A 23996-nucleotide genomic window follows, 5' to 3' on the forward strand; every position below is an offset into this window, starting at 1 on the left:
TGATTTCAAAACTTGACGGGATTGCCTAGCAATGCAAATGACAGAAATTCTGAAGCTACATGAACAAAACTTGAAACTGCACTTTGGTCGAATTTATCTTTACTGGTCTTCATATCAGTTAAGATCACATGAGTCACATAACATGTGATGTGGTAGTGACAGCGAGAATGGTATTTCAACATATATATGGTACATACTCCACAGGAGTGTGGAATAAAATGACTTTACTGTGTATAAAAGTAATGGGATTCAGCACTGCTCCTGTGATCCTGAGATAGCTGTAAACAATGCTGTAACCGCAGTCATATTTACTTCTGATCAACATGTCACCCAACATCGCCTGTGTGTGTTTTCAATTTACTTGACACCCGTAACACGAGTCACCAAAGGCGGTTATCCGCCCGACAACATCATCGTATATTCTTCCTCCACGTCATGAACTTGATACTTTTAGAGGCGTTCTCTCTGCGGACCACAACAATTGGGTCGTCCAGAGTAAATGAGATGGAGGATATAGATTGGCTGGAACGTCTGAGAAAGTCTAAAAATATGTCTCCCTCTGACTGTGATTTATTAGTGTGATTCTAGCACACACTGTGCAGACAGCCACAACCACATTCCAATTGGGAATTAGATATATAACTGGGTTTTCCAGATATTAAGTTGTGGGTGTCACTTTGAACTTAGTGTGAACCTTACAAGATGAAGTACTCAATTAATCCTAAGAATAAAATATGCAAAAACTTGACTGCACATCAGTCTAAAAAACCTAACGTGTGCTTTGCAAATCATTAGCAATTCTTTCAAAAGTTTTCTTTAAGATAAATAAAGTGGATGCACTCTTAATAAAAACATGAAATATGGCAACAAAACACACAAAGTCATAGCTTTTTTGAGAACCTTTAACATGAATCTTTGTGTAAACATAAGAATAAGACAACACACTTTAGGATTTTTGAACTTAATTTACTTTTGGTTTTATGTTGCCCCGCAAAAATGTAAAAATGTAATGTTTCACACAGCACGATCACTGAATTAGCTGGACAACTGCGCTGAGTAAAACACAGAACCCTTTAAATGTGGAACATGGGCTAAAGTAAAAAGAACAATTCCAGATTTTATTCAGCTGAGTTATCCAGGTAACTTGGTGACCCTGCTTTGTGAAACAGGCTCCCGGTGTGTGGTGATTATTTGTGCTTGTACAGGATTTGATTCTTAACTCCATGTGGCACCCAAGAGGAGGAGCCCAGCTGTGCAAAGTTGTGAATGTATTGCAGTGAGGATATTAATACTTGTGTTTCTCTGTGTGTATTCGCAGCCCCCAGTGCGTGAAGGCCCTGTAACACGCAGTGCCAGCAGAGCCGCCTCCCTTCACTCTCTGTCTGATGCCTCCTCTGACTCATTCAACCACTCACCTGGTGAGATGCACCAAGAGTCCTTCTCCTACTGTCCTTGTTTGCTTTCATGCTTCAGGGTTAACTTTACCAAGGACACAGTTGTGAAGAGATGTATTGATAAAAATGCTAATAAAAGCACTTTCAACAACTGCAGTTGTGGCACCACTACTATTTTTCTCAGCAAGGCTCCATACTGGAAAAACAAGCGCACATGCACATGTACGCATAGTTGTTGAACTCATGACATAAAATTAATTGTGTTTCATATTGTATCTATTGCTAAGACCTTTGTGTATTTATCTATCTATAGTTCTGTTCTTGGTTGTTCCTGCTCTTAGTTACTATTAAATAGTTTGCAGTAAGAGTCAGATATCCAACTTCCTGTGTTAGTTTGCACCAAAATGCCAGGATGGGGAGTGATTAGTGCAATTTTGAAAATAGGAAATGTTTTTGTTCTTATTTTATGTTATTTAATGTGGATATAACAGCATATTCACAGGTCTTTAAAAGTCTGCAGTTACCAAAACAAAGGCATTTAAATTGCTTTTCATACAAAAATCTTTTATATTTCATCTAAGTTTTGTTTTAATGTTGATTTATTTTCTTTTTTCTTATATTGCTCATTTTAGCTTCAATAGTATAGCTTCATTACAGTTGTTAGTCAACCCAAGGAACAAAGGTCACCAATGTAGAAGCTAATAGGAATAATAATAAAGAAATAAACTAGTTATATTGACTTTGAAAAGATTGTCTTTTCCCCTTTCACGCCAATTTTAACGGCACTGTGTCCACTGTGAACTCCCCTGCTGTCTGACCTTGTTTAACCTCTCACTGGCTCTATTGTGGGCTCTATGCTATTTCTGCATGTTCATAGGGCTTCCTTTTAATCACTTTATACTCTGCCCCCTTTCTTCCTCTGTACTCATCTTGTCTCCTAATCCCCTCCTCAAACAGAGTCGGTGGAGACTAAGATGAACTTCAGCAACCTGTTAATGATGTACCAGGATGGTGCTAGCAGTCCAGACTCAAGTGAGGAGGACACAAAGCTTTCCATGCTGCCCCACCTGGCTGATCTGGTCTCCTACAGCATCCAGAAGGTCATAGGCTTTGCCAAGATGATCCCAGGCTTCAGGTACAAATTAAATGCACTGCAATGTTTGAGTTTTGTGAAGAGGGCAGACTGGATTTTCTGGTATCAGTATATGGTAGCAGAATGCATTGCTGTATGGCACAGTGGCTTCTTTTTTGCTAGGAGTCAACAAGGTCAGAATTTTCTGCTGCAAGTCATCCCCCCTCTCTCTCTCTCTCCCGCTTTTCCTGTCTCTCTCTCTCTCTCTCTGCAGGTGTCACTATCTAATAAAGGCAAAAATGCCCAAAAAACAATCAAAAAAATAATAATTAAATTACATGTAAATCATGCTGGTTTCTAAAAACTACTGTTAGTGGACCTTGATTCAGAATTTTGATTTGACAACAGCAGTATATCACATGTCACACAATGTCAGCTTTTGGGGTTCTTAATGCATCATTGCAAGTTCTTAATGCATTTAAAATCACAGATTTGATCTAATTTAATTAAAAGCTGAATAAGTTAGTCGATTAAAATAGTCGATAAATCTGCAACTATACTGATAATAGATCGTTTGAGTAATTTATCAAGCAAAAATGCTTGAAAACAAAAAACATTTGCTTGTTCCATGTTCTAAAATGTGGAAGGATTTTCTGCTTTTCTTTGTCTAACATAATGATAGTAATGATGTTGTGTAATATGATGTGTGACTTTTGGCTCTGAAAATCTTTTTTCACCATTTTCTGACATTTTATAGACAAAAGGATTAATCGCTTAATTAAGAAAATATTGATAATAAGATAATAATCAATAAAAAAAGTTGCAGCCCTAATGAAATGTATTGATCTGTTGTGAGTGTGAGTGTACTACTGAAAGTAGAAGCATAGCAGATTGCTGAAGCTGACCTGTACCTGCAGGTCAGCAGAAACACCTTTGATTGGCTCAAAAGGGCTTTGATATTGATATGCAATAAACGTAATAATTCTCCAGTGCCATAAATCATATTGTCGCCATGCTGAAAATTTTATTTTATTACACCTGCAGCTATCTGCTGGTTTAGTTCTAGTAATGATTTGTTGACTGGTAAAATTCCACTTTATCCAACTAGTAGCACGTACAGACACAAAGGCAAGCAGCCTGAACAAGCTCTCCACCCACATGCAGAGCACCTTGATTTACTGCCTACATGTATGCGGGGCATTATCGGGTAAAGTGAGGTGCTATTATCACTACCAAACAAACAAGCTCTTCCAAGAATACGCTGGAACAGGCTGTAGCTTTATAAACACATGCTGAGCTGAGAGATAAGTTTATAAATGTATGCAAATACAGAGACCACGTAATAAAAGAATAAAGAAGACATACTTTTATCGGCCACATGGGTATAGATAATGCATACGTGTTTGTTTGCATGTTGTGAAAACAAAATGGAATCAGAAGAATAATTGTTGATGTACAGATAGCTTTATATTGACATGCATTTATTCCTACTGTTGGCCTTGTTGCTGTGCATCATGGGTATACTATTCACATGTGAGTCTCTATCTAGAAGATACTGCAAACATATGACAACATGGAGCTAAGTCCACACATTGATTTGAGGTGTTCAGACATTTTCTTATACTGGACCTCCAGATTAACTTCAATTAGACCTCTGACCCCCAGAGTATCCATGGGCCCTAATTTGAGAGTCATTTTTTTGAAATTGTTCAGACACACACACACACACATACACACACACAATTACAAGTGTAGGTGGTGAAGTAGAACTTTCTGACAGATAAATACCTGTTATCTATTAAATGGATCTTGTTGTAGGATGGAATAATGTGGTGTGTTTGTGTGTGTGTGTGTGTGTGTGTGTTGAGATTGAGAATGTTGTGAGGTCATTTAGATATTTTATATGCAGTAGTTGTTTTACTGATGTGTTCAGTTTCAACAAGAAGTGAATTTTCATCCCACTTAATTTGAACCACTTTAACTACGGAGTGTTTTTGCAGTCACTGTTTATTTGCCACACTCTGCCAATGGATATAACAGTACAGACATTTGCTGTAGCTACCTTATAGCACACACCAACCCCATGTGTGTGATAGCTTACCCCAAACTACAGTTGTAATTATTTGTGCTGCAGTTGCCTATACTTAGCAAAGTTTTCATTATCCAAAAAAAGGTGTTTATTTGCCAGAAAATAGTCATTAGAGGCATTATTCTCTGGCATTTTCATTGTCATTAAGCTCGCAGACCTGATTGTCCAGGTTGCTAGTTGCTAATTTGCTACAGCCATACTGATACTGGATCTTTTAGGCTGATGTTGGTATTGAACAATATATTAGCCAATATTAACTTTTTAACTTAAACACAAAACATAAACACACATTTTTGATATGGATCCCTTAAATTATTATTGTTTTTGTTAAGATGACCAAAATATATATTGAGTAAAACATTATACAGTTGAAAAATGTTCTTGTCAGTGCTCTCTGGTGGAGAGACAGTGTAATGGTTACACTGTTGCAAAACTACTTCAAATATATCTTTGTGATAAACTAATATTCTTAGCTCTAAAACTTGTAATGACTTTGCAGTACCTATAATTTTAGTAAAATGAATATGAGAGAGTTTTTTTGAGGACTTCATACAGTACTAAGCCAATTACTGTCCCTGAAGTTGGAAAGCAAAATGAACAAAAGTTGAAGCTGAAGTAAAGACACCACCAAAGACACCTTTCTTGATTCTGTCCCTGCAGGTTAAATCAAATCTATGAACATGCTCTAATCTGACAATGCTTGTGTCTGACTATAAACATTTATATAGTAACAGTACAGTAACATACTGTGTCTGTGACACTGTGTGTTCCAGAGAGCTGACAGCAGAAGACCAGATTGCTCTGTTGAAGTCGAGTGCCATTGAGATCATCATGCTGCGTTCAAACCAGTCATTCAGTCTGGAGGACATGTCCTGGAGCTGCGGAGGACCTGACTTCAAATACTGCATCAATGATGTTACAAAGGGTTGGTCTCACTGTCATAGTACCAAAGTGAAACTAATGAACTGCAGAATCAGTACATAAACACATAAGCATCATGTTTGGAGTCTGATACATACAGTATGACTGTGGCAGCAGGTCCTTAAAAAGTCTTAAAATTTCTTTAATTCTCCAACATGTTGTTTCACCAATAAACATACAAACAGGCAAATAGAACAAACAAAACAAAATGCAAAACATATACAGCATGAGCACACATACACAAATAATGACTGTTTGGTGTCATGATAACAGTTCTGTACAGATTTTAACCAGGACTTGACTGTTGTAGAGAATGTTTCAAAATCCTGACTCTGCTTTAAACTGACAGGAATTCCAGAGGGTTGTGCCTTTAATTGAGAATGCAGTTTGTGCAAAGGATGTCTTACAGTGTTTAACCCTACAACTACCTTCTGATGTACTTTGGGTGTTAGTGGCGGTATAGTGAAATGTAGTTATGCAAGTGTTGAAAATGGGTGGAGCTAAATGGTGGATACATTTAAATGTAAGTGTGAGGTTGCAGTAATTACTGAAATTGTCAAAACTAAGAAGATTATAGTTCTTTAGAATATTGCAATGATGGAATCTTAGTGGTTTCTCGTGCAGAACTTTGATAGCTTAGTTGTGAAGGGATGTTTTATTAAGTATTTTAATGGTGGTGGCTGATGCTTGAGACCAAGAGATAAATGTTCAAGCTGTATTAAATGGTAAGCAGTCTCTGATTTGCCTAAAGGTTTGAAGATTGGCCCTAACACTTCTGCCTAACTATTTTATGTGTTTGTCAAATCTTAGTTGAGTGTTTTGAAAAGTCCAAAACAATTCCAAGGTATTTAAAATCCTGTACTGTCTCTAGTTCATTGTATTTTATCCTCACTTTGAAAATATCTGTGATTGGGAACTTTTCTTATTGCAAAACACATGGGAGGCAGGAATTGTCAAGCCAGTGTGCCACCTTGCCCAAGCAGTCTGTTAGTTTGGCTGCAGCAATAGTAGATGTTTTTGCCGCCACAAATATAACAGTATCGTCGCGGTACATTTGTAGCCCAACTCCTGTGCAACACTCAGAGATGTCATTGATATATAAGCTAAACAACAAAGGTCCAAGAACTGATCCTTGTGGTATTCCCATTTTATTTTCGCAGCATTCAGATTTAAAATGACCAATGGTGACCTGTTGACTCCTGTTTCGTAAATAAGAATTTTTCTCAAGTTTTTGCTTGGGAAGAGAAATTAAATTTAGTTAATTTGGATAGCAGGATGTCATGATTGACAGTATCAAATGCCTTATTGAGATATAAGAAGACTGTACCAACTACACTCCCCCTATCTGAAAAGCTCTTGATATTTTCAAGCCGATAGCAATTAGCTAGTTCTGTTAAATGCTTGGGTCTGTTACAAGATGTTATTATCCTCCAAGTATATAATAAATTGCTGTGCTACAACTTTTTCCTAATATCCTCACAAAGAATTAGAGACTTTATGGCTGGATATCATTTTTCCTAAGAGCAAACCAATACTGGTCAGAGTTTGTTACATTTCTATGAACTGCTTGAGGACATCGGTGCAAACAATATCATATAATCCGAGGCTATTATTTAGGCGACTTGAACACAGACATTCTAAAAAAGGACACTTCTTTATATATAGCATATGATCATTTCTGCCGAGAATCTGGGCTAACTCAGCTGATACATGAACCAACACATGTTACCTGTACCACTGAAACTATTATTGATTTGATTCTTGTTTCAGATAAAGATAACATTTCTAAAAGTGGAGTAGTGAGTTATGGCTTAAGTAACCATAATATCATCTACCTCACAAAATAGATTAGAAATCCTGTGTATAAACACCACAATTCAGTTTGAGAAGCTTACAGAGCTACAGCAAAGATACATTTGTTGAGAGTCTAAAAAATACAAATTTAAAAGTACTAGAATGTCAGGAAGTTGACAAAGCCTTCAGTCTTTTTAAAACGATGTGTCTAGATATTTTAAATAGGGTGGCTCCAAAAAAACAGTTAGAATTAAACAGACATCTGAAACATGGATAAACAATGACATACTAAATGTCATCAGATCACAAAATGCTAGTTATGTAGATTTTAAGCAGAGCAAAGAACAATCAAGTTTTCAAAAGTGGACGAGTTTCAGAAATGAGGTAAATAGAATGGTCACTACAGCTAAGAAAGATTTTTTCAGTAAGAAAATCTTAGAATGTATAAAAGTGCCAAGGAAGCTTTGGAAGTCCCTTAAGGAATTGGGGTACAGTAAAAGAAAAAAATCTAAAGCAAGCAATATCAGTCTGGATTCAATTCAATTAAATTTTATTTATATAGCGGCAATTCATAACATAAGTTATCTCATTGCATTTTTCCTATACAGCAGACCGTACTCTTTATAATATTATTTACAGAGACCCAACAAATCCTACCATGAGCAAGCATTTGGTGACAGTGGCAAGAAAAAAGTGGCAGAAACCTTGGACAGAACCAGACTCATTGGTGGGCGGCCATCCGCCGCTGCCGTGTTAGGTTGTTAGAGAGAGAAAGCAAGCGAGGTTTGGGGCTGAGAGATAAAGAAAGAGAGAGAGTTTTAGAGAGAGAGAGAGAGAGGTTTTGGGGAGGGTGGCGGGAGAGAGGGAGGCACAATGCAAATACAATCTAGAATTTTGAAAATAGTAATAATATAATTGTAGTGCTAGTAGTCATTAATATTAATAAATAAATAATAATAGGAATGACAGCTCTAGGAATAATAATGACAGTACTAGCAACAGAGCCAATAATAACAACTGTAGTAGCAGTTGTCGAGCAGGAACACGGGGGCAGCAAGTGGCCCACAACCACGGATCCAGACTCTGTAGCTCTGGAGGCAGAAATACCTGCTGAAAGCGACAGAAGGAATGGTATATGGTATTATGAGATCTTTAAGAAGGAATGGTATATGGTATTATGAGATCATTAGGATATGATGGTGCCTGACCGTTAAGAGCTTTGTAGGTGAGGAGAAGGATTTTAAATTCTATTCTGGATTTTACAGGGAGCCAGTGCAGAGAAGCTAATATTGGAGAAATGTGATGTCTTTTCCTAGTTCTTGGCAGTACATGTGCCGCAGCATTTTGGATCAACTGGAGAGACTTAAGAGACATATAATTGCTAAGTAAAATATCTAGGCTGCATTTTAGACAGGTTTTTGTCAGGTGAAAATATGGCTTTAAAAGCCCTCACCATGATAACTCAAAGAATGAAGTCTCTAGCCAGAAAAGCTGCCTGTCTGGACAACTCAATTCTTCTCACACACTAGCTGGAGCTCTAGTTCAAAGTAATTTTGATTACACTGCCATATCCTGGTACACCGGATTATCACAACATCTCAAAAACAAACTACAAAAGGCTCAAAATACATTGATACGGGTTATATTAAAAGTCCATCCACATACACATCTTGATCCTGCACATTTTAAAAAGCTTAACTGGTTGACGGTGGAAAAGAGAACCATTTATATTAAGATGCTGCTCACTTACAAAATTGTTACCAAAGTATTTAATTAATTATTTCTCACCACTAAGAGACAATCATAGCTATTTTATAAGAGGTAGCTTGTCAGACTTCATACCTTTTCGATTTAAGAGCCTAATGGGCAAAAACACTTTCCTCTAAAGTACAAAGTACCATGTAGCATATTCAACTTTAATTTAAACTTTTTATAACCATGAAAACATGAGCATGCTGTCATGCATAAAGCCTTAGGGCTTTATTGTGTTTTCATCCTCTGTGATTTTTAATGTATGTAATAGCTGCAATGCAGTGTTATATGTGTTTTTAGTCATCAAATTCATTCATTCATTCATTCCAAGACTTTAGAGAAAATTGGAAGTATGGTAATTGGCCTATAATTTGTAGCCAGGTTAGCACCTTGAAAATGGACGTGATCAGAACTGTTTTCCAGTGATCAGGGAATGTTTCTGTTGTTATAGACAAGTTTATGACTTTGGTTAATGGTTCTGCAAGAGTTGGTAAGTGTCTCTTCAAGAATGCTGTGTCTAGATTAAAATAAATCTTTAGCATGCGAATAAGGCAGATTGGTAATGATTTTGTGTACTGTATCCTGATTGGTCATTTTAATATAGAAAGAGCTGTGTGAGTCTGTTGTAGTATCATTTCCTAGTTGAACTGGCTGGAAATTTTCAGCCAGTTCAACTAGAAAATGACAGAGTTGATAAAAAGTTTAAAAAGTTTAAAAAGCATAAAAAGCATTAAAACCATTCTCTGTAAGGTCTGTAATTGTGGTATTCTCAATCTTTAGTTCCTTAACAGAGCTTTGTTTCTGAGGTTTAGGGTTGACCAAACTATATATTTGTTTCCAAGCATTAGAACCATTCCCCTTGGCGTTTTCAATCAACCTGGTAAAGTACTGTGCTTTTGCAGCCTGCAATTCTTTGATCACTTTATTTCTTAGAGTTTTAAAAGTTATTATGTCAGTGTTACTTTTTGATTTTAGGGCCTGAGCTCTCTTTTTCATTAAGACCCAGCTTTTGTTTTCCAAGTCTGTGTATAATTCTCCATAATATTTGTAACTGTACCCATATTACAGCAGTTATTCACATCATCACATTTGAATGTCTATCCAGTTAATTTGCTGAAACTCAGATTGAAATTGTGCCCAGTTGCGTTTTGGGATGCCTTTTATTGTCACTGAGTTACTGGCATGGGCTGAGAATCTTTTTTTGGTTTTTGACTTCAGGTATTTTCATGGAAGCAATAAAGCAGCCACAAACCCACACTCATGCAGGGAAGGAAGTAATGCTCTCTTTCCTCATCTTATAAACACATATAGTAATGATTCTTCTTTGAAGCCCACTGCTGTATAAAGTGTGTGTTCATTCATAAGTCAATAGAAAAGAATATATGTTTCCCTGCCTTAGTGCAAGAAGATGTAACTGATTCTGCAGTACTAATGGTATGTTTGTGTTGTCCTCGATAGCGGGTCACACTCTGGAGCTGTTGGAGCCGCTGGTGAAGTTCCAGGTTGGTCTGAAGAAACTCAACTTGCACGAGGAGGAACATGTGCTGCTCATGGCCATCTGCCTGCTCTCCCCAGGTACTGCTTGTGTTTGTGTGTTAATTTATGTGTTCATGGTGTAGGTATATTTCCAGCTGAGGCATTTTTTAAGCGAGATTGTTAGTATATTAACTGACTACTAACAACACTGTGTCAGTAAAGTATGAGCAGTGTAGCACAGGGTTTGTCTGGCTTGCTGATCTAGATTCACCCAACATTAGTGTGTTTTTGATGCTGCCAGTAACACATGAAAAAGCTTTTCCTGGAAACAAAACATTCTGTTCAAGAGACTGAAGTATGAAGTTACAACACAATGTCAGAAATGAATGTTTGTGAGCTTTCAGTGACAAGGTGAAAACAGTGAATGAACATAATCACTGAATGAGGCCATCAAGCAGCAAGGCTACTTCAAGAATCGATGAGGCAGACTCATTCACTGTCTCAAACATTTCAAAGGTTGTTTGTTTCCACTATCTAACGCTATTGTAAATGAATGAGTCAAAGAGCTTTAATTAAATGTGATATCCAAATTTCTGCTTATAGCCATCTACCTTAAGGCTTTAGGAATTATTTTGCTGTCTAATAGGGTTGGGACCATACCATAGTCCATCGGCGATGGCTGAAAGTCATCGACCACTGAGCCCTCTACCATCGTAACATTATGATTTAAAAGCCGCCACTCCCCTGTTCACACCAACACCGGGGTGCACTCTGACACACACAGAGTACCACACACAGACAAGGTCAAATTATCACCCAAAGCCCCAAATGTGGGGTTCCGCGAGTAAAATCTCGTTACTGAAAGTGCAATAAAATCTTTACGAGAAAAAGGCCAATAGGAGATATTTATCAAAACATTAAGCGCCTTGTGCAAAAATTAAGGATGGGTTTATTCTAATTATTATAATAGCTCCTTGCGCCTGATTTACTAAAGCACAGCTTATTTAATCACACCAGTGAAAGCATGTTTTAATTTAGGCGCAAATATAAAAATAATTAATAAAATAAAGTGGTACCTTTTTTAGCGACCATGTTTGTGTTGCTGCCATAATGCAAGGTACCACCGTCACTGGTCAGTTTTCGCTCACATCTGCTGGGCTGACTGCCTTTTTTAATTTTTTTATTCACTGATATATTCTGCTGTTACATCACTATGACTAGTATTTAAAATATTTTTTGTAATCAGGTGATTTGCTTAATGAGGTATCTTAAGCATAGGCTATAGGATGGAAAAGTTAGGAAATACCAGGTGACTAGGGGAGGATGGGCTGGGAATGGGCTCAAATGTGCAAAAAATAGAAATAGTAATTAATAAAAAGACTGTCCCCTTTAACCCTTTGATTGATGCAATTTGTGTCAATCTCAGTCATGACTCATCAGAATCAGAGTTTTTCCAGTAAAACACTTCAATTCCTTCAGTATCAATTGATTGTTGTCTCTACAGCAATAGTTTCGCTGATAACTAATTGGTAGTAGACAATGCCACATGACTTTCCATGGTGATTCACCACAATGTAAACAAGTATAGGCAAAAAATCTTAAAATATATCCCATGAGAGAAAGAAAAACAATAGGAGTGATAGAATTCATAAAATTGTATATATGGGTTCAAAAGATTAAGGCAGAGTAAAACACTTTCTAAAATTAAGAAGTAGAAATTAAGTAGTTGTGACGTATTTATTTTTTGTGCTGGAAGTGCACATATTTAAAAATGTTCACTGTAGCCAGTCAATATGATAACAAAGTGCATGTTGTGTGATCAGTAAACATGTCCACAGATATCTATTACAAACCACTAACTTCTTTTTTTGGCAACAGTTTGGAAGACAAAGCCACAAACTGCTCTGATGTTCTTCTTTCTCTTTCCATCCATCCATCTCCCCACCCCCACCTCAACCTCACTCTCCTCTACTTTCTCCCTGTGCCCCTCCCTGACTCTGCTCACCTGTCCACTCGCCTACCTCCTCTGCTCTGTGACCTCCCTCATAATGGACATACGCATGCTCCTTACACTGCACCCTCTCCGTTCTCTGATTACAGATCGTCCTGGTGTCCAAGACCACGGCCGCATCGAGCAGCTCCAGGACCGTCTATCGGAGACACTGCAGGCCTACATCCGGGTCAACCACGCAGGCGGACGCCTCCTCTACGCCAAGATGATCCAGAAGTTGGCTGACCTGCGCAGCCTGAACGAGGAGCACTCCAAGCAGTACCGCTCACTCTCCTTCCAGCCTGAGCACAGCACACAGCTCACCCCGCTGGTGCTGGAAGTGTTTGGCAGCGAGGTGTCATAGCAGAGGAGGAGGCACGCTCGCATACACATACACACTCATCACACACAGGATGATTAACCAACCCTTACCGCCTATTCCCTAAATAAAACCGCAGCCCTGATATACCTGGACATGTGGGAGAAAGATGGATAGTCAGTAACCTTCACCTCTTCATCATCTTCCCATCCTCCTCCTCTTCTTCCGGACCTCAAGCAGTAAGACTCAGATGCTTGGACCTCTGGATTTATGGATTTAAGACACCTGAATATGATGTGGATTTCTGCAGCACTTGGATAACCTGATTATATTTTGACCTCTGGATTCGCAAACACAGTACCGCATTAAATTTCAATACATCACGCCGATATCATGACTTATATCCTGAAGACATCCACAATCTCCAAAAATCACCTTTTCTCATCACCACCTTTCCCTGGACATCACTGCTAGATTCCTGCCTTTTTTTAATCTTTTTTTTTTTTTTTTTACAGTGGAGACAGCTTGATGGATGGGACTGTCACATCCCTTTTACCATCATCCTCATAACATTGTTCCATGTTCACATCATCACGATGACAGACAGGAATTACACAGATTTACATCTATTAACCATGCTGGCACTTGTGAGGAACAGGTACATTTCTAGCAATGTTACTACACTAGTGTTAGATAGCTATAAACTAATGTTGATTTACAGTTTGTTAACAGCAAAGACATCCAAATATATTAAACATCAACATGGCCAGCCATGGGCAACCATAAAACAATGTAATGGAAATAGTTAGTTTACTGGTTTAAAAATAGCAGCAGGTGTGATTTCCTGTTTAGCCCTGTGTACATGTGTATGTGCAAGGAGAGGTCTTGGATGGTCAGCTGAAGTGAAGAAAGGAAATTTAAATGGGAATGTTTCAGTATGGGAATGGTGGGGAGAAAGGTGAGATTTGGAGGAATGAGTAAAGGAGGTTGGATAGATGGTGGGCGATACTATGGTTGGAATTCCCTGTTCACAAGATAAAAGGGAATTTCACAAAACAAGAATGTATGTATAATGCTATATAAATATAAATGATACGTATAAGCTGAAATATATAAATATATATATTTAAGAGAGTGAAACACGGTTGCTTCCATGGAAGCAAATAGTTCTGAGTGTTGTATAATGTAGAGGATTTTGAAGCCCCTCCTCAGTTGTGTGTGTGTGTCATCTTTCAAAAGACAAATATACACACACACACACACATAAGAAAGCACTGAGAAGTGTGTGAGGAGTCCTTCTATTTTTGTGATGTGTGTACAGTATATGAGAATATTGATGGACCACAAGGGGTGTGTGTAAAGGCTCTGACTGAGGGTTTAGTGCAGGGACACACTTCTCTGTTGGATTTTGTCGTTTTTGGACCTGTGAAGTTTGTAGACTTACATTTACACAAACACAACGTCATGTTTCATGGATAGTGATTATCCAAAAATATTTGTCCGGCTGGTTAGATTGCTGCTAAGACAGTTAGAGCTAGATAGTTGGACAGAAACCAACTACCGGCTGTTGCCTCAGGGAAAAGTTTGTCTGATGATATTGTGTACTTGGTGTTTATGGTGTGTGTGGCGTAAGCTTACAATCATAAGACAGAGATTGTTTTTGAAGCTCTAGACATCACTGTGATTTCTAATCATACTAAATAACAGCATAAGTAAGCTAAAAGTGAAACTTTTTGAGAGAATTATTACTACAAGATTTTCATTCCTAAGCTTATCTGTTCAATTAAAAACTCCTCTTATGAAATGGTTTGCATGATTGTACAATCCATTAGAGATCATTGTTAAAGTTGACATACCCATTACATGGTTACATTTAAAAAATACAGTCATCAGTGTTAAAACATTGAATGATTAATATTAGCCTTAAGTTTAGGTGGGGGGGTTTTCAGGGCAAAGTGAATAATCTACAGATGGTAGCAATGTACAGTAGTTAAACAATGTATAGCCTATAGTGTTTTTGGAATGAAATCCTTCAGATGATCTTAACAGCAGGACAGAGTTATAAAAGATGAGAGAGAACGTTTTATATTAAATATAAAATCAAGCCTCATACCTTTTTGTCACATTTATATCATTTCAACACCAGCCACATAAGCGAGGTTTAGGATGTTACTTTTCAACATCACTACATATCATATCACATTTCTGTCGACATAGTGCTCACCCCTCATGCAGGCCTGGATCACCCCCTTGTGGAAAAACTTTGTAAATACCACTTCCTAAGTCTGTACATAGTTAGAGATTAATGTAGGCAAAATATTAAAATAATTAAATTTTTGATGGAGAGATGCTCTGGATATACAGCACTATATGCAATTAGGTGATGGACTCTTATATTGTATTCAACTAGAATGGACAGAGGTGGCATTCTGGTCAAGTTACAGGGTGCACTGAAGAAGACTGCTGGATTTGGGTTTGACCAGTATGGCTTCTGATATTTGATATTTTTGGCTGACACTTTTGGCAGCCAATATTCAGCAAATTCAAATTCATAACCAATTTCATAACAACAAAATACCGATTTTAGGTGTTTCCACAGACAGGAGCAGGTTTCACAGACCAACACACCTGAAATATACATATATATATATATATATATATATATATATATATATAAAAACCCATTTTGGTATATATATATGTGTGTGTATATATACATATATATATGTATACGTTTTGGATGGCTCTTGCTAGTGTAATGAAGGGACTCGGAAATCTGATGTGTTACTATAATAATAATAAACAAAGGCTTCATATGACTGAACATTCCCAGTTGTGTTGAGCATTCCAACTGGATGAGTCTCATGCACGAGCTACACCCAAAACATCAGTGGGAGCATCCTTAACTCTCCGGCAGCCTATTAAAGGCACCCAAAAACTCAGTATGTTATCACCAGGAAGTGTCCTCTCTGTCCATTCCAAGCTTATGGATGTACATCTTTTCTCTTTCTCTCTCTGTTTCTAAAGTCTATTGATAAGCTTTTGACAATTATACAGTATATCCATAATATTTTCATTTTGGTGAAAATCAGTTTTTTTTTCCCCTCTATTTTCTTTTGTTCTTTTCAAGATTGTCAAGTTTAATGTGTCAGAGTTTGCTGTCTAGCTAGTGCTTGGCTTGCTGCGCTGGGAGTCATTTAATGAAGCAGAGATAAGCATGGTGGACTCCTGGAGCCTATTCCAAGTGCAAATGAACAAGCTCCCCTTCCCTTGTTCCCTTGATTTCAAGTGAGTGAATATGGAATAGCCCTTTTTAACTAATGATGTGGCTTCACTTTCTTGTTTGGACAGGGACACTGGCATTCCCCTTTTTTTTCTAATGGAATAAAAAAAGACTTGTCAGTGCAGCCATGTTACACCTGGAGCTGTAACCTGAGGGGAAGAAACACAGTGGAGCAAAATCTTTTCATTGTCAATGGAAAGGCAGTCCCCAGCTCTGTAAAAAGGAAGCTACATCTGCTTTTCCAGAAGCAGGATGTCAAACACAATCAAGTGATCATGAATTAACACTGCCTCAACTGACAGACACAGGATTTAGCCAATGGCAAACTGTTGCAGCAACAGCATGGGCGTGCCTCTTTATTCATCACCCAACCATCTAACCGCCTCTTCTTCTGCAATAGCCAATTACAGCAGGATTACTCTTCATAGCTTTAACTCAGCAGCCAGTCAGGCTGCGCTTTCAGAAAACTGTTGTGCACCAAGGGCTGACGGGAGTCTGAGATTTGGTGGAACAGCTGCTGTGGAATTGGATGTGTCACTTTACTGTGAAAAAGACAATGCAGAAATGACTCCTTTGTCCTGTTTGACCCAGAGAACCTTTGGATTGGACCTCCAGAAGACTGTAGAATCTGTATAGAAGATCCTAGGAGAAGTATTTTTTAAATGAGAATTGCCACAGGCAGATGTAGTGATGTGCTGTACAGGCAGAGTGTGCAGTGACTGACGAGATGTTGCCTCCTAAACCCAAAGTGTGACATTATGTCTCGCATCGCAGCGCTTGAAATTCAGATTTTTAAAAAACATTGTTTAAGAATAGGTGTTGAAATACATAAAGAGTGGACTTTTACATTCAACATCATCATCCGTTTCAAAAGGAATGCAGGGCAGGGTGATGGGGTGAGAGTCTGCTCAGTTTTAAGGGTTCTGAGAGTGAAACATCAGTTATTTAACTTTGTTATGCTGCTGTTGGACACTATGTTGATTTTCCTCTGTGGATAATTTTATTTCCATTATTAATGGTTACATGTTGGGTTGTACATGGAGAACGTTCTATGCCTGCAAGACAAATCTGGTTTACAATTTTTACACTAATGGTTAACATGAGCAATGTAGCTGATGCGAGAGGCTATTAGCACTCAAATGAACCCAAACAAGGCTGCAGTCCCTCTACTCTCTACCCTGCTCCCCTCAACCCAGGTCAGCAGCTCCACCTCAGTAGCCTTACGTACAGAAACCTCACTCAGCTGGAAACATTTAACAGATACCTCAATAAGTTACAGGATGACTTTTCACAATAGCCTTTAAGGGAACCAAACACAAACTCATACCACACACATACACTCAGACAGACACACCACAACTCTCTCCTCAGCAACCTTTGCAGTGCTTTTATGTCAAAAATACACTACACAACTAGTTGCCAGTTGTATAAAGCAGAAGTTTGTCCAGTAGAATCCTCTTGCCAGTAGACCAGTCAGTATATGAGTGGATCCCAATGATTCTAAATGTTAACTGTCACTCTTTCTATTCTATTCTATTTCTGCTTTACTCACTTGATCCTCATCTCTGCCTCATACTGTATTTTCTCTTTGTCGTCTCTGTCTCTACAGATGACATGCCGCTAAGCTTTGGCGCTGCGTTTAACCAAACATACTACCTCTCCCTCCCGCGCGCACACACACACACACACACACACACACACACACACACACACACATATATATATTATTTTGTTTTTTGTCGCAGCATGATTGTGTTTATTTTATTATTAAGCATCCATTTAGAGAACTCTAACCCTTTTTTGTGTATATGTACAGTATATTACTTTTTATCTTGTTTCTCTTTTCAAATGCTGGATGATTTTTACCTCAAATCTCAATATAAGCCTACAAATCTTAAAGTCAGTAAATCAGCATTGAGGCTACGTTCACATAGCAGCCGAGTGCCCAACTTCTTTCTACTCTGTTATATGTGACACAGATTGGATTGGTTTTCTAATTATTTTGAGCAGCGAAAAGCATCTAATTTGTTCATAATTTGTACATAACACATAATTTACATAGATACATAATTTAGATGCCACAGTAGCTTGACTGGGTTAGTTTTAGCATGCAGGACAATTAGACATAACAGAAAAAGAGCCAGATAGCAAACGTGAATGGTGTTTGGAATTTTGGAATAGTTAAAACTGGAAGATGCATCCTGTAACTGAAAAGTGTAAGAACTGAGAGAAGTGTTTGTTCTATCTATACAGTACTTTTTTAAACCAAGTTTATTAACCTAGTTCATAAAGAGACAATGAATTAGACAAAACCAGACAGAAGAATGGCAAAGGACTTAAATGACTAGTTTGACATTTTGGAAACTGTTTTTACAAAACACTTGAGTTTTTGTATGAATTAAATAAACAAGATATAACATGTTTATTAGTGAGCTTTTGAGGCACCTGTAGGCAGATTTTTTTTAACCTTTGGACAGAGCCCCTGATTCCAGTTTTAATGCTAGGCTAAGCTAACCGCCTCCTGGATGTAGTTTTATATTTAGCGTACAGACATAAGAGTGGTATCGTTCTTGTTAGCTAACTCTCGGCAGGAAAACCACTAAGCATATTTCCCAAAATGACGACAAAATAAGTGAAGGTAGTAGCCTACCAGTCAATAAAAGACAAAACTAAATGACAAAGCAAAATCTTAATCATAGCAACAACAAAAAAAAAGGAACATAGAAGCAAAACAGACTCTGTTAGCTTGAGTTTATCTAATTTATAGAATCCTAGAATATAGATGAGTCACAAACTTTCGATGAGCAAATTGGAATTGAGCCTGAAAGCCTGCTATGTGAATGTAGCATAAAACCACGGAGGTGATGAGTGGATGTGCGTCTGCTCAACACCTCAGAGGCAAACTTGGACTCTGCGAAACAGAAGGCAGCTGGTCCTGCTTGAGGCCGCTTCTCCTTGAGTTTAGCAACGCCTTTAAAATACTTTGATGCTACTAAACTAACAGGTGTTATTGTAGTAAAATGCCACCTGATTTGGCCAGAAGACTTGTTTGTTGTGTTTGTCTGATGGGACTCCACAGAGTTGCCATTTGTTCTCTGGGCTTTTTTATACAGTTAAAAGTGCTGGATTGGTGCTGCACAGTCGAAAAAACCTCTTGATCAGGCTTGTGTGAAGGCTTTCAGCTTTACACAACTGTCCAGAGACAAGGGATGGAGGTATCGGAATTGATTGATACTCAGATAAGGGGAGTGGTAGACTTTGATAACCGCTCTGTCCTAACATCTAAAATGTAAAAAGTAGTGGCTGTGGCCTGGACTTAATACCCAACGCAGTGGTGTCCCTCAGTCAGCTTCGCTTTGGTATCGCAGGTTTCCTGTGTGTTTGTCTCTAGCTTTCCTCAAACAACTGATAAGGGTTTGTAACATTGGGATCCCATTTCTTGTATTCTAGATACAAATAGTGTGTATTTTTTTCTACTCTACTTTTTCACTCTGCCTTCTTCTAACTCCCTAACTCTGGTTCTGAATCCTTCGTTTATTTGCTGCTTTCACTCAGCTTTCAGAAAACCAGGCCTTCAAAGTATATGCTGTGAATGATATGCCAAGCCTTTAGTGATCACCCTTGTATTATATTGACCAATGACTCACGTTTCAGCTCACAGCATGTGGAAGTTAATGCTCTTGTAAGTTTAACGTACTACCAGCTGCTGTTGATGGAAAGCTTTGGGCAGATATAAAAATTCACAGATTGATAAAGTTTAGTCAGTTCAAGTATTTGATATTTAGTGATGCAATTGTTTTATTGCATCAACATGTTATCTGTTTCTTGGCTTTTTGGGAAAGGGATTAAATTATAATAGATTTTGAGTTTCACTTGGAAGGAGTGACACTCAATTTGTGAACTGACTAACAGCAAAAAAGCCCTTTGAAATAAATATTAGGAAGTTTATTTGTTGATTAAATGTTTACACTTGAATTAACTGTTTCCTGAAAAATTTAATGAAACTCAACAGACTGAATATTGAATTTTAGCTGTTTTTTGACTGATTTTTGAGTAGATATAGTTTGGAGTGGCCTCAGTTAGGGTCTGTGGCTCATACTGAAATATCATCACCCGTGTTTGAACCTGAGGAGAGCAGGTAGATACAAAGTTGGCTTTTCTACTGTTGTAACAGATGGTTGTCATTCAAGACAGATTGGTTGTCACCTGTTGCTCTTATTGCATTTTTCTGCTACCTCTTTAAATATGTGCTTGCTCATACACACATGCACTTAAACAGCTTTGCTCACAGGCAAACATACACTCATATTGACTGAAGAAGACAGTGAACACAGTACACACACTCAGATAGACACACACACCATGCACACTTGTGTGCACTTCTTTCTCCCTCACCAGCAGTTTTTGCCAATGATGCACTTGTGTTTTTGTCTCTAAATGCTCTGCAAAATGTCTAAAAAAGTGATTTGTCATCATCTATATTTTTCTTCTTTTAAAAAAAACTCTAATCTCTGTAGTATGACCTGGGCTAGCCAGGTGGTTAGAAATAAATTAAACATTAATTCATCTACTACATACAGAAAGTTAATGTCTTTAAAAAAAAAAAAAAAACAAATGCACATATTGCTCAGCTCAGTTGTACCTTGGTGTGCCTAGAACCCACAGCCTTATTTTGGGACAATATCAGGGGTTTTAAACCAGAATACAGGACGATCTGTCTGTCTGTATTGCTAATGTTAAGACATTCATTTAGTTTCAGTAGCTGTTTTTTGCTGTCTTCATATCGACACATTTGTTAGTTTCTGCAGTTGTTGTATCAAATTTATGAGTCAACAATAGCTTGCTCGTGGGAGGTGCATGTCCTGACTAGGATGTGCTACGTCAGTGTTTTTCTGCTGGTTGTTCTTTTGTTTCATTCAGTACTTCAATTTATTCCCCTTGGCTGAGTTTTCAGTGACAGTTGGTTATTAAAAAGCCTACCTGGTTAAAAAAATATTTAGATGAGTTTGCATTTAGATGTTTTCAAGTAAAAACCTTAGTGGTTGTGCTGATGCAACAGAGTCTTATGTAACGTTTTGATTTATTTAATTTGACTTAATTTAAGATTATTTTTTCAGATTGTCCGGCAGACTGTGACCTCCCATAGGATGAACTATTCTCATCATTAGGAGAACAAAAGAAAAAAAAAGTTTTAAATTGTAGTTTATCTCAGCAGAGTCCCAAGATAAGTAATTTTACCTTCACACATGCACACCACCATGCAGTAAAACTCACCATACCTCAGTACTTCTAGCAGAAACTTGTCTTTTCAACATATACAGTTGCCATGGCATCGCTGTTGATGGCACCATCAATAGCCCTATGTATAAAAGAAATAGTGCTATACATACAGTACCTTAACCAATGTCTCTCTTCGTGGTCAAAATCACCACCTGATTTTTGTGTTGCTCTTTTCTTTTTGCTCTTCTTGTCTTTGAAGTTGATCCATTGTACTTTGATTACATGCATTGTATGTAGTAAAATACTGATAATGTTTTGGGGAAATCACAAATAAAACCGCTGTACATAATGATGCAAAACATCCCTTGTGTTCCTGTTTCTGTTTTGTTTGTTGGAGACGCATTTCAGAGAATAAGCTTAAAGGGTTAGTTCACCCAAATTATGAAAAAACATTTTATTTCTCAATTGTATATCTCAAAACCTGGTTTTATTTCCCCGGGTTTTGAGATATAAGTCTCAGTAGCATGGAGATTAATGAGAAAGAATGTCCCTGTTTCTCTTAATAATCCACAGAACATGCTGTAAACTATTTTTGGAACTATTTCTTTGGTTTAAAGCAGTTCCAATAAAGGTCTGTGGGTTATTCAGACTAATTGGGACATTTTTTTCCAGGAAACATACATTAGTGTTCAAATATTTAAATATCATTTTTCTATGCTGTGAGCACCACACTCTTTGGTCAGTAGAGGGCACTAAGATGCTGTTGTAGTCATGAACAGCTGATAGACTTGTAGAATAGGTCAGGTGTGAGTATGCATGTACACACAAAAAACACACGTGTTTTCCTATTTTATGGTTTATTTCATGGATTATTTTAAGGTTCTTTATTTTTCATGTATTTCTGCTTTAAACAGGATTAAATTTAAGCATAAACCAATTAAATTTTAGATTTCGAGAGTCATATTTAATGATAATTCTTAGATTGAACTGCTTATAACTCAAATCCACATTAAAGCTGCCCCTGCAAACTGTTTTTTGTGTGTGTGGGGGGGGGGCACTGCAAAATTTTGTCAAGTTTAATTTTGGTAAACATTCAATGACTTCCCTGTTTTTTTCTTTGTGTTATTTCAGACCCATTTGGGAAGCCTTCTTGAGGTTAAACGGCTATAACTATGATACACAAACATTCCATTACTTCCTGATAAACGTATTATCGAGGTGTATTATTGAATCAAATACAACTACCTCTCTCTTGAAATTTAAAATTTCATTGGCAGTAACGTTTCTGTGATTGATAACAGAACCGATGCTGTCTGACTTGTCCTGTAAATCTGTCCTGCAAATAAATTTCTTTCCCCCCCTTCTACAGTAATGATAAGACAGCAGCTGCGGCATGATGAAAGGAAAAAGAAGAAGACAGTCTGTTTGACATGATGTACAGTACAAGATAAATGGGGCTTAACATAGAATAATTCAACAAGAGCTGAGCTTAGACATCTGAAAGTGCAATAATCATTTTAGACCTCTCTTTCATTGCAGACAAATGTGACACTTTCCTAATTTGCCCATGTTATGACAAACCCCACCCGACCAGCCCTTCAAGCAGGATGAAACAAACGCTTGAGTTATTTGCAACACCCTACATGACCCAGGTCTGGTCGGGAGGAGGATGACAGAGTGCATGGCCTGTCTGTGATGAGAGTCATCCAAACATCATTAGGACAATTTACTCCATGTGACCCTGCAGGAGACGCCTCGCATGCAGATCTGTGGAAAGAGAGACAAACATGGAGAGCAGAGGATGGAGAGAAAAGGAATGTTAGAGGAGGAGAAATGGCCAACAGGGTTTTAATGAGGAGAATGACCACTCTCATGACAAAAATTACAAGAAGGTTTTGACTTCTGTCAGTTTAGTGAGTATTTTCTTCCTTGGTTCGATGAATGTGTTTTCGGGCTTGAAGTAAACTACAGCGAGGCTGCCATCAACACTTCCACTATATTGCACTCATTGCGGTTTTCATAATAACCGCTTCTCCCATATTAAGTTCTCCTCCGACCGCCAACCAGATGCTAATGGTTCATGCTACAGTGTGTTGATTGACTATTATCTCACTGGCTTTCACAGCTCATATAAAGAGAGTTACAGTTATGGATGAGACAGAAAAGCCAGGCGTCTGAAGTGTTTCTACAGTCACATTCCTGCGTAATTACTGCATGCAGCGGTGTCTGGAAACAGCTCTGACAATGATGTTACAGTATGTCATAACACTGCTACGAATCAGGATTTGATGATCACTCTGGTAAACTGCAAATCCAGCTTACTCCCCTGAAATAATTTTTGAAGACACATGAGAAACATGAATGCTGTTTTCTTCAACCCCTTACTGTAGAAGTTCAGCGTTTTTGGAAAGAAGCCATCGATATATTATCGTGAGATTCAGGATCTCTAAATTTGACAACTTTTGTACCAAGCAGCAGTATTTCCTCCAGAATCTCTGTTTTTCTCAGGATTTAAAAGCCACTGGACCCCTAATGAAACGCTAAAGTTCTTAGTTAGTATAAGGCTGGAGTTATTCTGTATTTTCTTAATGTCAACAAATCCCATGAAGAGACCAAAACATAACAATGTGTTAGTCTGTCTCTTAATGCTTTCCAACTTCCCTACCATGTCTGTGGCATTCAGCCC

At 37.8% G+C, this 23996-nt stretch overlaps 1 protein-coding gene across 8 annotated transcripts in view; it reads left to right on the forward strand.

Moving 5' to 3' along the window:
• The window catches only part of LOC122883488 (vitamin D3 receptor A), a 90606-nt gene extending 68935 nt beyond the window's left edge, over positions 1 to 21671 (forward strand). For all 8 annotated transcript variants that reach the window (XM_044212243.1, XM_044212244.1, XM_044212242.1 and 5 more), the window contains 5 exons: positions 1319 to 1418; positions 2352 to 2529; positions 5329 to 5480; positions 10481 to 10597; positions 12599 to 21671. In XM_044212243.1, coding sequence (XP_044068178.1) covers positions 1319 to 1418; positions 2352 to 2529; positions 5329 to 5480; positions 10481 to 10597; positions 12599 to 12852 — 801 coding nt within the window. In that variant the 3' untranslated portion in view covers positions 12853 to 21671. The remainder of the gene's footprint in view (positions 1 to 1318; positions 1419 to 2351; positions 2530 to 5328; positions 5481 to 10480; positions 10598 to 12598) is intronic.
• The last annotated feature ends 2325 nt before the right edge of the window (positions 21672 to 23996 follow it).

The sequence above is a fragment of the Siniperca chuatsi genome, linkage group LG10 (assembly GCF_020085105.1).
Source record: "Siniperca chuatsi isolate FFG_IHB_CAS linkage group LG10, ASM2008510v1, whole genome shotgun sequence".
Classification (NCBI taxonomy): domain Eukaryota; kingdom Metazoa; phylum Chordata; class Actinopteri; order Centrarchiformes; family Sinipercidae; genus Siniperca; species Siniperca chuatsi.